Below are 15,404 nucleotides of genomic sequence, written 5' to 3' on the forward strand. Positions count from 1 at the left end.
TAGGACGGACCTTAGCTACGACTTGGGAGGTATTTTAGTCAGCTGAGCTAGAGAGCTAACGTTACATTTATAATTCGAAATTCGTCCCAGCCTTTATACCACAGATACTATAGGGTCTATAGCATATAACCGCGTTTTCTGATTACAGGTTAATGTAACAGTAAGCTGACAACATTGCTAATTAACACCGCAACTGCAAATTAACCACACAGAGATAACCGTGGCAACCGGTCAAACAAATGTTCTTTTTGCGATCATTCTTTGAAGATCGATTCCTCCAGCCAGATGTCAGAAAATGTGCATTTCCCCATTCTTTCAAATTACTTTGAACTAACAGAAGCGAACTCGCGAAGTGGGTATAAACCACCTGACGTCTCCGCCCGTTGCAGCAGTGTGAACTGCCCAGTTTTAGAACGTCGCAGCCCGTCTCTTCAAAAGGAGTCGCAAGGAGTTGCGACGCAAATCTTTGGTCTGAACTGGGCCTAAGCCAGCCGGGTATATCCAGTTTGTTTTAGCGCACGCACCACGTGACATCATTGATAACTCTCAGGTCCTAATCGCAACGTATAAATAAATCCATGCAAGTTTTAGAAATTTTAGGAGATAGGCCTGAATAACACCAATTGAAAAACTCATAGGCCTTGTTGGAAATGTAATACCTCGTCAGATGACGTTTATTACTTTTTAATACTTTTTAATGGCCTTAATTTGGGCTAATTTAATTTACTACCTTTTAATACCTTTAACAACCCCGCGGAAACCCTGTGTACTGAAGCGTTCAAACCTTCTGATCCATGTGTGCCACGAGCTGGGTTCAAAATCAAAAGCTTCTGGCAGGGAAAAAGTCACTTGTTGCTCCATAGCGGCAGTGCAGAGTTGACGTGGGTTAGCTTAGCCCGTCGGTTAACACTGTCTGTCCGTGGATTAGCCTCTTGTTGTCTTTAGCCTTGTCGTGACGCACCTTCATTCACCAAACTTCTGCAAAGTGGTCGGACTGGTCCTCACAGGCAGCCATCTTAGCTACGTAGCGGAAGAGGCGGAGCCAGGCTGAGCCAAAGTCGGCACATTTTCCACATAGCCTGCATTAATAGTCATTTTGTAGTTTTTATCGTTTTTATAGCTTTTTATAGCTGCTAGGCGTAAAGAGTTCACCGTTCAAAGCGGGATGTTTATTGCGGGGGAGGAGCCGCGGCGGCAGTTGTGATCGTAATTTCCGGTTAGTGCACCACGGAGTACTCGATTTGGAATAGCACTCACATCTGAAAAATGTACGTACTCAAATCAGTACAGATAGTACGGATAGTATATTTAAGTTTAAGTGTACTCATGGAAGTACGGGTATTGGAACACGGCACATAACTTTATTAACACTTCTTCAGCTCAACATTACTGAACACACACTGACCCCACAGACCCGCAGCGCCACCCCCTGCCGTACTCCTGCCATTACAATTTAGGCTGATTAGTAGGGTGGAAAAGTATCATCAGAAGTGGGGACGCTATCATGCCTACATGGAGGATAGGAGTTGATTAGAGTGTCACAGTGTTTGATTTTTTTTTTATTGTCTTCTTGTGCTAGCCATGTAATTTTTTGGGTGCTTTATATTTTATTCACTGTTTTCTTAAAGGTTCGGTATGGGATTTGCGAAAAGCCAACAGATTTTGAAAATACACCTACCACCTGACTCTCAAGCTGACTCTGACTCCACCCATTCCAAATACATGGACGCGCAATCATGCACGAGCGCAAACACAGATGTGTGAGAGCGAGCCAGGCTAGCTAGGTTGGAGTTTAGGGTTGTCTTCTAGTGCTGGGTCCAAATTAGTGATGTGTCGGTCGCGAACGATCCGGCTCAAAGAGCCGGCTCTTTGACGTGAACGATTGGAACCGGCTCTACGATGGGAGCCGTTTTAAGATCCTGTTTGGGAGCCGGTTTTTTTTTTTCGCTCTCTCCGCCTCCCTGTCGCTGTGCTTGTGCTCTGCTTTTCGTTTTTTTTCTCCTGCGGTGCCTCGCTGTCTCTCCCCCTGCCCTCCCCCTCCCCCTCTCACTCTCTCTCTCCCCCCCCTCCCCCTCTCACTCTCTCTCCTTGCGCGTTCTGCCTGTGGTAAAGCAGAGGTTGTTTTTTTCCTCCGTCTGTGCCTTAATGTCTCCACTGCCCTCGTGTCAAGCGTGTGCTCCACACATCTGACCAATCACACGCAGCTTTCAATTAATAATGTGCCGGGAAAACACTGAAAAAAAAGTTTCTCTCCACTTTTTTTTTGGAAACCGCAGGCAATTGGCCAAGCTGTATAGCGTTCGTGGGCAGGTGTCAATGCACAGTCACGCACGCAGCAGTCAAGAAGCACACACGGCATAAAGAAGGGGAGTCAGTGTGACAATTGAATAGGCCTGTGTGATAATGAGTGGTGACAGAAAACGGAGCAAAATCTGGACTCATTTTAATGCTACGTCAGACTCCACCAGGGCAGAGTGTAGACTCTGCAAAACCAGAATATCCTATCGTGCAGGCTCCACTAACAACCTGCACAGACACATGCGGACATCGCATGCAGCGGTGTTGCTGGAGGAGTCGAATTTTTTTTATTTAATAGCACTATGGGCCCACTATGGGCCCTATCTTGCATCCGGCGCAAGTGACTTAGTCACTGGCGCATGTGTCGTTGCTAGTTTACAACTGGCGCAGAGTGTTCTTTTCCCACCAGCGCCACTCGCCGGTAAATTAGGGATTGATCATGCGCCCCAAGGGGCGGTTCGGCGGAAGGAGGAGGCGTGTTCTGGCGCAAACGCTATTTTGCCGTTGCTGAATACCATTGCGCTACTGACCAGGAAATACCTGGTTTAAAGTCAGTGGCGCGTTGTTCAGATGCTATTTTAAGGGCGCATGCATACATGCGCATGCGATGCATACGGATTGCTTGTGCACCTCGCGCATACACTTTGCTTCTCCCATCTACCTAGCCGCACATTCTTGGTAAATTATTTGGTAAAGAACAGCTGATGCAGCGGTAATAAGTTGTACTTTTAAATCAATGCATCTGCAAACACCGTACAGCAAACATATTTTCTTGACAGAGACATCGTGTAGGCCTACATGCCCATAACTTTTAGGATTGATGAGTATTAAAAAGAATGAATGAATGCGGGCGCGCGTGCTCTGTTTAAACACACGCAAACTAAACACGTAACGCATAATACAATCAATGGCAATGTCTATTACCGCGGGGAGACACATGCATATTAGGATAGCATACAATACTGATAAGAAACAATGTTTATAATGTATTGCGTATATCATTAAATAGAACCACAGTTGCCGCATATCATATGTTATATCATATACGTTTTCTTTGCCGAAATTTATTTGAGGACTCAGTATTTCTGAAGTTGTGGAAGAAAACCCCTTATTCCATGTGTGAATTAGGCCATATTATTTGGCAATAAACTGAGCCATTTGCAGTTTGAAATTCATGTGCATCTGTCTCATCGGAGACTGCAGACGTGCTGTCAAAATATCAACTCGTCCGATTCAAATGCGCTCATGGCTCTTAAAGGGGATGGGAGCTGGCACTCTCATTGGTTTGTTGGACGTTACGCCCAAACCACACCTACGGGTAACTAGGCTGCTTCAGACCAACCCTTTTGACACTTGCGCCGCGACGCAAGTGTCATTTATCCGCCTGTAAAATAGCGATAGCGCCGTAGAACCGCCCACAAAGCTACTTGCGCTTTGCGCTTCCAACTTGCATTTCAGACCGTTAAAATAGGGCCCATTGTATTAACTGTTTCTGAAAACCTAATTTCTCCAGTACCGGATATAAAAATCCCCAATTAACACAATCAAAAGCCTTCTCGGCATCAAGGCTCACTAATACTGCTTTCAGTCCTTGTTTCTGGATGTGGTCTATGATATGTAGAGTACGTCTAACATTGTCCGGAGTCTGTCGCCCCTTAATAAATCCCGATTGTTCCTCATCGATCAAATCAGACATAACATTTTCAAACTTTTTAGAAATGATTGATGTGAAAATCGTATAATCTACATTTAATATTGAGATAGGTCTGTAAGATTCACATAATTCCTTTTCTTTACCTCCCTTTAGCATCACTGAAATCACAGTCTCTTTTTATGAGGGGGGAACATTACCCTATGTCAGAGTTACATTAAAAGAGTACAGAGTGGTAATAATTCCTCTTTAAATGTTTTATACCGCTCGCCCGGATAGCCATCACTGCCTGGTGATTTGTTCAATTTTAGTCTACTAATAACACTGTCTAATTCCTTTTTAGTAATTTTATTAATTAATTCTCTATTTTGATCTTCTCCAATAGCCGGTAAGTCCAATGAATTGAGAAATGTTTTCATCTCGTGTTTTCTTTTGCTGGAGGCTGAGAGTATACATTTTCAAAATATTCCTTGAAGACCTTTTCTATTTCCTCTGGTTTAAATAAAATGTATTTTGTCAAGGGGTCTCTAATCTTGTGTATCGAATTAGCAGCTTGCTGCACTTTAAGGCGTCCAGCTAAATATTTTGCAGCTCTGGGGCCAGAGCTGCAAAATTTTAATTTATTTTTTAATTTCCTCTTTTGTTTCCTGATTATTTAACATACCTACATTTAATTTCCAGAGTGAATTCTTCCTGGCCTCCAATTAATGGTAAGAGAGACTATACTATGGTCAGGCAGATCAGCTATCCCAATACTACAATATTGTATTCTATGTCTGTCTGCTAAATTCATAAAAAAGTAATCTACTCGAGAGTAAACGGAATGAGGAACTGAATAATGCGTGTAGTCCTTCTCTAAAGGGTGGAGTTCCCTCCACACATCAAACATCCCCAGTTCAATTAGTGAGATATTGACAAGTTTATAGCTTATTTCTTTTAGCAGTGGTTGTATCAAGTTTAGGATTCAAGATCATATTAAAGTCCCCTGACCAAATCAGGGTCCCCTCATTCTCCAAGACTATAATTTCAAACACTGATTTCAGAAAAGTTTTTTCACTAACGGCATTTTTATATCCAAACAACCCAATCTTAGAATGCTCTTGCTGAGAGAGGTGAGTCTCTTGTAAATATATCACGTGGATGATTTCCCTCTTCATTTTGATTATTACTTTTTTTCTTTTAATTGGATTATTTAAACCATTCCCATTTAAGTACGTTATCCTCACATCACTACCATGCATCAATTAAAGACAAATAAGAACAAAGAACATCAGTGGCCCCACTAACCATGCCTTAGCAGTGGCACAATACGAACTAAACAAATAAAACACTTGAGCTTCCAGAAGAAGGAGAGTCTCCTCCTTGTCCTCCATGATTTCAGTCCCGTTGGGGGGCCGAAGGGAAAGCCTCTCACTCGGAGAGGGCCCTAATTTAGTAATGACATAATGGCCTACGGAACAGGTTTTCGTCATTCTAAATGAGTCCAACGGATTAAAAAAGACAACAGGGTAACACTCGGGTCCCGATAGTCTTTTCTAATTACATAGGGTAAATGTGCTGGTCAATATTCAGCCCTTTTTAGACGTAGTTTCAAACAGAACATTCCTACTGGACAGGTTATCATGTTTGTTGTCTTCTATCCGACTTTAATCTCCAGATCTTCTGAATTCTTGTAGCTTTTCCTTTGCGCGTGTCGTTGCTGAAGCGATACTCCTCCGGGGTCCCTCCCTGCGCTGCCACTCCATCGCCATGGAGAGCCGCTTCTCCAGCCCGGTTTCCTCTGTGTCAATAGCCGGTGTCGGTTCAATGAGCCCGCGTTTCACCAATTCCTCCTTCACTTCCCTCGGGTCGTTGTAGGTGCAGGCACCCGTGCTCCTGTGGACTCTCATCCTGGTGAATGGCATCTGAAACGGGATGCCACTTTCCTTCAGGACTCTTTTGGACGCGTTGAATTCTTTTCTCTTCTGAACAACCTCTGTCGCATAATCCTGGTCGAATGACAGTAGTTTGTTCCTCAGTTGTATTTTCGTTTTCCACGCCTCCCTTAGAACTCGCTCTTTGGTGGTGAATTCCAGGAAATTCACGATGATGGGTCTCGGCTGAGCACCGGCTGCTGACCTGGGTGCCAGTAACCGGTGCACTGTTTGTATTTTGAGATTTAAGTCATCCGGCAGGTGAAGTTCACACCTGAGCATGTCTTTCAAAAACTTGGCTGTCGATTCGCCCTCTTCTCCTTCAGGGACCCCGTAGATGCGGAGATTATTTCTCCTCGACCTCGACTCCAAATCAGTTAACTTTTCCTGCAGGGTTTTCTGTTCTTTCAAAGAGGTAATGAGAGCGTTGTTTGGCTCCAGAGCCCGAGATTCTAGCTTCTCCAGCCGTGTCTCTGCCTCGTTTAGCCTTCCGCTTTGCAGCTGCTTTTCAGTAGTAGTGTTTAGTGAATTCCTGGTTAATTCCTTTTTTTAAATCATCATTAAATCATCGTCTCGTTTCATGTCCCACCTCAAATCTTCACCAAATGCGTGGAATGAGGCCTTCATTTCTGTCTTTAAGTCTCTTATTTCCTTGCTAATGTTTGCCATCCCCGAGCGCATTTCGGCCTCGCTGTCGGCTGGGTGCAGGTGAGTTTCATGGCCGCCATCTTCTTCCATCTCTAAGTCAGCTAGCACATTTTCAATTTCGACTCGCGCCGTATTATTAGGCTGATTAACCACAGTTTTCCTACCCTTTGAGCCTCTCCCCTTTGTCATTACAGAAGAGATAATAATAATAATAATAATAATAATAATAATAATAATAATAATAAATGAAATTTATATAGCGCTTAATAAGGTACTCGAATGATGATTTGAGACTATCGAGATGATCGAGATGATTTCTAGCTTTATATATTCGAGTTTTCCGGGGTATTAACACCTGGCAATCGGGAGCTCTGATACCGTGCAACTTATCTCTCAATGACGTAGCCGTAAGCCCACTTGTCTCTAGAGTTGGCTCGGTCGTGAACGAATCAGTTAGAATGAACGAATCTTTAAGACGAACAAACCGAACTGGTTCCTCTCTCTCGTTCGTCTCGTTCGCCTCGTTCGTCTTGTTCGTTCTCAGACTCGACTACTCCCAGACCCACTAGTCACTGACTCGCTGACAGTTCGTTCACCTACTGTGTGAGTGGTGAGGAGGGACCGACAGAGAGACGTCACGACTCACGAGAGCCACCCAATCGTATGCTGTTCTAGGACTTAGTCTAGGACGCTCTTGTTGAATTTTAGCCAATGAGAGACAGAAATCAACCGGTTTCTTGGGGAAAAAACAAATGGGCTTTGTGAGCTAGCTATCTATTATTCACATTGGCCATCTGTTGCATGAAGGTATTTAAAGGATACATTGTACATATTTATAATTCGAAATTCGTCCCTGCCTTTATATCACATTTTTCACAACCTACCAGCTCTCGTTGTGACGACTAGTCACTGTGCCATTCGTTTCAATGGGACGGTTTATACTTTCAACATAAAATGTACATATTGGTCATTTGAAATTCGTCCCAGCCTTTGTACCACAGATACTCTAGGGTCTATAGCATGTAACCGCATTTTCTGATTACAGTTTAATGCATTTTTCACAATTAACCTGCTCTCGTTTTGAAGGCACTGTTAATTTTGGCAGCTAGATTTAGTCTTGGGCTGCTCAGGGTTCTGTTTATGAGAGCCTAAAACACCCGGGACCTCAACCATCATTGCTTAATCAAGTCTATTATCTTGCTGATATGTTAAACATCCAATAATCAACCACACCCCAATCCCGCTGCGTTTGGTTAAAGTTGTAATGTTGACGTTTGAGAATGAGAACGAGGAAGGCGCTGAGTTTGAGAACCGTACATTCCATGATTCGATTCACCGCTACGAACAAACAGATTCGACTGAACGAACAAACGAATGAACGATTCGCGAACGACTCCTCTTGGCAAACTGAACGACGCAAACTGAATCACGGAAACAAATCACTAAATCCAACCCTACTCCTCTCCCACTTTTCATTGCTTTGCCTTTCTCATCTTCTTCCTCACCTCGACTCTCATCTACTTTCCTCTCCTCCCCCCTCTCCCATTTTCTCTCCTCCCATTTATACTTTAACAGGAAACATCAATCTACTAGACGCCCGGAGGGGATTTCTCACACACACACACACCCACCCACACCCACACACACACACGCTGGGGCCTGGTGATTAAAGCATGGGGCTGTAGAGCAGAGCAACATTAAATCACTTTAACAGCTTCCTCTACACTAGTACACAACTACACGACTACATTAAATGACACAACACTGCACAACCTTACACAACACCGTACAACACTACACGACAATACACCACACAACTCAACACTGTAACTTTGATCAACATTACGCATCGAAACAACAACAACTCAATGTGCACCATCAATGTATATTGCACCATTCAACCGTAGATTATTACACAACCAAACAATGCTACACAACATGATACAACCAAACAACACAAATGATACGCATGCTTCACTTCCTACCATGCAAAACACAAATATACATAACCCACGCTACACAATATATAACACGTGTTATAACCTCAAAAGAACTCCAGCACACAACATGAGCACAACAACACAATGCTACACAAACTACACAACTCTACGCTACACATCACAGAACACAGCAATGGTTACATGCACAGCAATACAACCCAACATTAAAGGAGCATTTCACCGGTGGAGGCATAGATTAGATTAGATTAGATAGATTAGATTAGGTTTTATTGATCCTTTTGGGATGACTCCCTCAAGGAAATTGATTGTCCAGTAGTTTACAGAAAGAAACACAATATTAAATTATATACAATATAAGATAAACAATACACTCTTAGATAACTATAAAAATTAAAATAAAAAGTAAACAGTAAACAATAATTATAATAATAATATAAGATAAACAATAAACTCTTAACTAACTACCTAACTATAAAAAGTAAACAAAAAACAGTAAACAGTAAACAATAAACTCTTAGCTAATATAGAAAGTAGAGATAATAATATAATATAAGTAAAACAGGATTCAAGTAAAATAAAAGATAAATGTAGAGAACTGTATAGAGGATTAATATAAATATAAATAAATAAATATATATAAATAAATAAATGTAAACATATATATAATAATAATAATACATTTAATTTAATTTAGAGGCGCCTTTCAAGACACCCAAGGTATATATATATACATATACACATGCACACACATATACATATATACACATATATATATACATATACATACACATATATATACATACATACACATACATACACACATACACATACGGCATTGTGGATAAATATCATATCATAAATGAAATGACGGTGAGCAAGGGATGGCTGACAGTTAAATGAAATTAAATTAATTAGCAGTTCAAATTAAGCAGTGGAATAGGTTATATCATGGCATGAATATGTATTGGAATTTGGTCCTATATGTAAAATAAATTCTAATTTGGTGCCGTCTTGACCGAGAAAAGGCAGAAAGTGACTTTTTGGCGCTTGTGGATTGAAGACAACTACTCCCACCATGCACCACGATGCACAGCTTCGCTGACCACTCCCGCTGATCTAGATCTCCGCCTATCGGACACCACGCTGTCCAATCTACCAAGCTGATACCGCAAGACTGCTTGAAAATCATTTCACACAACATTTCTAGTGAAGAGTATTAGTTGGTGAACTCAGTGAATTAGTCCTACTAGAACTCTAGAAGAATTAGTCCTAGTACAGTTTTATCAACAGCCTCTGTTAGCTTAGCCTCAGACGCTGTGGATGTTAGTTTCTGCTGGTGAAGACCCACCCACTGGCACTGCTCTAATAGGTCTGTAGCATCAGTGGGTCCCACCCGGTGCTTGTAGTCTTACAAGAATCCTCCCCTCTTACACTTCCTATTTACTTCTACGCAAAAATCGTCATATTGCGTCATCTTAAACAGGAAGTGTTGGAGATCGATACGGATCTCTCCAGTCTCTCCAGAAAATAAGGGAATGATGCACGACCATTCAAAAATATGAGTGGGTTACTAACAAAACAAAGCTTAATGGAAATGGGTGAAGTTTCCCTTTAAGCAACACAACACAATACAGTAATTCACAGAATAAACGTACACAATACTACAATTATTTAGTGTCAAACTACTTTACTTATAGAGCAACGCCATCTTGTGGAAGACAAAGTTTGAGCCAATTTTATTCTTTGTACTTGAATAAACCTTTGCTTTTTCTTCTTTCTCCCCCCACCTTTCCTCTCTTCCTCCTCTCCTGACAGAGCTGTACAGACGGTGCTCTGTGTCTCAGTCTAACCTCAGTATGACCTGTGACCTCGGTTTTAACACCTGCCCTTCAACACTCTTCAGATGTAATCTATCCATTTATCTTTCTGTCTGTCCGTCTGTTTTCTTAAGTTGTTGATTACACTGTATTAAAGCAAGTTTTTTAACAACATTTACAATTTTAATGTTAATTGTTATGGATTCATGTTTGTTCTGACAACTTTGTATATGTCTGATGTCAATATGTGTGCTGTTTAAAGATGTTTAGCAAATATTTTAGCTTATTAAAGAACACATATGGGGCCCTATTTTAACGGTCTGAAACGCAAGTGAGAAGTGCCAAGCATAAGTAACTTTTTGGGCAGTTCTATGGCGATGTCGCTAGTTTACCAGCACAAAAAATGACTCTTGCGCCAGGCGCAAATCTAAAAAGGGTTGGTCTGAAGTAGCCTAATTACCCGTAGGTGTGGTTTGGGCATAACGTGCAATAAACCAATGAGAGTGCCAGCTCCCATCCCCCTTAAAGGGACACTGTAATATTTTAAGTCATTTATTACCTCAAATCAACGTATTAATTCATAAATAAGTCCTCATTGGTGTAAAATTATCTCTGCCAAAAATCTCACTTATCCTCCTGAGCGAAGAATAATTAATATGTAGTTACATAGGATGGGTAAGCTTCATGGAGGCTTCCATGTTCTTCCGGTCTATGAACTGCCGAGAGGGACAAAAAGCCCTACGTGGTACAGGAAATGCAAAAGCGTTTTCACTCTGAGCCAGCGTGAATGATGACTGAAATAATTCACTATCTTGCTCGAGGAGTAATTACTCATACAACGTCATGACACAGCTTCTTGGCACATACTGCCCACCGTAATTTTTGAACAAGCGAGCACTATTAGTTTGAATCCAATATACAATTGTACCACTAGATGGGAGTAATTTTTACACAGTGTCCCGTTAAGAGCCATGAGTGCATTTGAATCTGACGAGTTGATATTTTGACAGCGCGTCTGCAATCTCCAATGAGACAGATGCACATGAATTTCAAACTTCAAAGGGCTCAGTTCATGGCCAAAAAATACGGCCTAATTCACACATAAAATAAGGTTTACTCCAACAACTTCAGAAATAAACGTATATGATAGAACATATGATATGCGGTAACTGTGGTTATATTTAATGATATACGCAATACATTATAAACATTGTTTCTTATCAGTATTGTATGCATTATCGTTATCGACTTGTGTTCCTAATATGCATGTGTCCCCCCGTTAATATACATTGCCATGGACTGTATTATGCGTTACGTGTTTAGTTTGCCTGTGTTTAAACAGAGTGACACGCACACACGCGCACCCGCATTCATTCATTCTTTTACACATACACACACGCGCGCCCGCATTCATCCATTCTTTTTAACACTCACTTGCGGTAAAACAATGTTTTCTCACGATCAAATACTCAATCCTAAAAGTTATGGGCAGGTACAGGATGTCTGTGTCAAGAAAATATGTGTTTTGCTGTACGGTGTTTGCAGATGCATTGATTTAAAAGTACAACTTATTACCGCTGTATCAGCTGTTCTTTCCCAAATAATTTACCAAGAATGTGTGGCTAGGTAGATGAGGGAAGCAAAGTGTATGTGCGAGGAGCACAAGCAACATTATGAATTGTGGCGCAAGTGGTTTCTTAAACTGCCAAATAGCACCAGGGAACGTTTGCGCCAAAACACGCCTCCTCCTTTCGCCGAACCGCCCCTTGGGGCGCAAGATCATTCCCTAATTTACCGACGCGTGGCGCAGAAGGGAAAAGAACGCTCTGCGCCAGTTGCAAACTAGCAACGACACATGCGTCAGTTGCAAACTAGCAACGACACATGCGTCAGTGATTAAGTCAATTGCGCCGGATGCAAGATAGGGCCCATAGTGTGTTGCTTGAGAGGGTGGGACCCTATACTATATGTGTGGGGCTGGGTGTGAGGCCAGTTGATGATGTCACTTCTTGTGTGCCAGAGTTGTATGGAGAGTTGGTCGAATGTCAGCTGGAACTGTTGTTATAACTGGAGGGATTCTGGCCACAGTGATACTGCTGTGTATCATAGCTGTGCTCTGCTACTGTCGACTCCAGGTAACACACACACACACACACACACACACACACACACACACACACACAGACACACACCCACACACCTGCCTGCACACAGGCATACACACACACACACACACACACACACACACAGACACACACACAGCCTCAAGCTTTCTCTTCCTCTGTCTTCTTTCACCATTGTCCCTCTCTTTCTTTCCCTCTCTTCCGCCCTCCCTCCTTCCCTCCCAATGTCTCCTTCTCTATTTTCTCTGCCTCTCTCTCTCTCTCTCTCTCTCTCTCTCTCTCTCTCTCTCTCAGTACTACTGCTGTAAGAAGAATGGCGGCTCAGACACCAGCTCAACGTCCCAGCCTCCTTTCCCCTGCAGCACCCTCTCCCCCATCTCCCCCTGTGAGCTCCCGGGGGCCTGTTCCTCTTCCTCCTCCTCCTCCTCACTCCCTGCGGCGGCCCGTCGTCAAGGCTACTGCCCCACCTGCTCACGGTACGACTCGCCCTTCTACATCCGCACCAGCGATGAGATGCTCAATGGAGGGGACCATGTCACTTGCATGCCCACGCACTACGAGAACCAGGCCCTGGCCAGACCCCTGCCTGCCCTGCCTGGATCCCTGATGAGGGAGCCTCGGCGGGGAGGCACGCCCCAGCCACAGTTCTACACCAACACGCGAGCCATTAGCACTCAGGTGTGACTCCAGACTCTAGTGACAAGTTCATCCAATTGGCTTTTTAGGACCTTGTTGGGCGTGGTTCAGGTTCTTGTGAACTGGGACTTTTGTTGGACTGCGTTTAAAGGTCCCATGACATGCCACCAGGTGTAGTGTGATTAGCCGTTACAAGCCGTTTTGGACTTATCTATCCAGTACACATCTAGGTGGACACGCCCACCTGTGATGTCATAGGGGCAGATTTCCAAAACAGCTTGTAACGGCTGGTGGCATGTCATGGGACCTTTAAGCAGCGATCATGATGACGACCCTAAATATGGAGTAAGCCCGGCAATGGTGTCGTCACACCACTCCATCGTTCATCGGCAAACCAATCACTGCTCTGTTTGACGGCCCAATTAACAATGTGGTTTATTGTTGCCATCTCAGTAGTTAAGGCGGGAAAGGTGCCGCTTATTATCTGATAACTGATACCAGATAAAAGGTTTTCTTAGGCTTAAATCATTACGTTATACCTAATTCAATGTGAACAACTTACAGAGGAAGCCTTTTAGAGCATTTAAGCCTTGATCAAATTTGTTCAACTAGATGTCTTCATCCAACCAGGGCTACCTGAAATATAGATCACCTCTTGAGGTGTAGTGTGTTTTAATGCTAGTGAGAGGACATTCTGCTTTGGACAATATCATTTATTACCAGGGTCTATCTTTGTGGGCTTGGAGGGTACTATAAAAAATAGGATATGTCTTCTTTGGGCATGAGTGGTTTTTCTATCACCAAGTAAGACAAAACTAAAGGGTATCAAAATAAGAACCCAGTTGTGATGTCCCAACCAGGTTTAATTTAACAATCGACTACATCTTCAATTTACATTACCATGCCCTTCTAGGGAATGATTGAGGCGCCAGAATAATTGTTTGCGTAGCAACCAATGCGAAGTGGACTAGGAAAAGCAATACTATCATCCATCACCTCAATAATATTCATAGAAGTCGCCAAAACAGGCTGTTTCTTTATAGAAGTCAATGCCCCTGGGAAGATAAAAGATAATAATAATGTAAAGCTCCCCAAAAACATATTGATGGAAAAACACTGATCTTATCTGAGGTAGGACCAATTATTTATATATTGCCTTTCCTTGTTACCACTGCTACCCTTGCCCTGTATTGTTATATTGAATATCATAGACAATGTAACAATGTTGTTTTATTTGGAGAACTATAGCAAGGAAAAAGCTTTCGTTGAAAACAAATCATTTTAGGGACTTCCTGGATTGGAGGAAGACCAGTAGAATTGTGGGGGATAGTGGTTTGGGGAAGTGCTGAATATTAACTTAAAGCATGAAGATGCAGCTAGATGAAATTTTCGGGTTGTCGCTTACCATGATGCATTGCATTCCCTCCAGATCCTTACCCTGTCTTTTAACACACCAAACCTTCACCTCAACGTACTTTAGACCTGAAACAATCACCCAACCATAATCATAATCTAGTAGTTAAACTATTTTCATGTCATGTCCAATCCATAATGGGAAATAAGTGCCAAAAAGCCCCCCCCCCCCCCCTCAAACACACGCACGCGCGCACACACACACACACACACACACGCAAGCACGCACGCACGCACGCACGCACGCACACACGCACACACACACATCTGGAAGCCAAACTTGAACCTGCATTCTTTTATCTCTCAATCATGAAATAATACTACTAGAAACTTGTTTCACAAAAGAAACAATTTAAACTGTTTAAAAAAGACTGTTAGCCTCTTTAACTAACTTGTTATTTGCTGAAACCTATGCGTTACTACTATTCTGATAATTTTATGGAGGAGGAAGGCTTTGACAGTTCCGATTTTAAACAATGACATGACTTCGCCGGCAATGCTCCTTCTGCGTGTCTTGAGGAACTCGAGGAAGGAGACGCCTGGACCAACAAAAGATGGCTACTGTTGTTCACAATGTTCTTCTGAAAGGCCATGATTTATACCAGACCTCAAAAATCAATGCCCTTCAAATAAATGTCTGGATTTTTTTAAATGACTAATAAAGGATCATTGCTGTGGTATTTCTGTGTTATACTTTCATTATTAGCCTCATAGGGTCGACTAACTAAACAAGAAATTAAACAGCATGATAATTTAGTTTCAGGCTGAGAACATGATGAAAAGCTCAAAGCCACAACGGAACACAAACCCACTCCTACAGTTACGGATACATTTCCTCTATCAACTTATATTTGACTGCATCTGTACTTTATCGTTCGTTATATTCATTATAGGACTGGGTGATATATCTATATAATATGTACATTATGATGTAAGACTAGATC

General features: G+C 42.3%; 1 protein-coding gene across 3 annotated transcripts in view; it reads left to right on the forward strand.

The window, feature by feature from the left end:
- fam163ab (family with sequence similarity 163 member Ab) overlaps window positions 1-14,594 on the forward strand; it is a 164,881-nt gene extending 150,287 nt beyond the window's left edge. Inside the window, exons 2-4 of one of the 3 annotated variants that reach the window (XM_060066967.1) lie at window positions 10,287-10,376; window positions 12,309-12,423; window positions 12,706-14,594. In XM_060066967.1, the coding sequence (XP_059922950.1) occupies window positions 12,331-12,423; window positions 12,706-13,095 (483 nt within the window). In that variant the 5' untranslated portion in view covers window positions 10,287-10,376; window positions 12,309-12,330 and the 3' untranslated portion in view covers window positions 13,096-14,594. Of the gene's footprint in view, window positions 1-9,451; window positions 12,424-12,705 lie in introns of those variants that run through there. The other 2 variants (XM_060066968.1, XM_060066969.1) reach the window with 2 other exon arrangements.
- Window positions 14,595-15,404: the final 810 nt, after the last annotated feature.

Source organism: Gadus macrocephalus, chromosome 12 (genome assembly GCF_031168955.1).
Source record: "Gadus macrocephalus chromosome 12, ASM3116895v1".
Taxonomy (NCBI): Eukaryota; Metazoa; Chordata; class Actinopteri; order Gadiformes; family Gadidae; genus Gadus; species Gadus macrocephalus.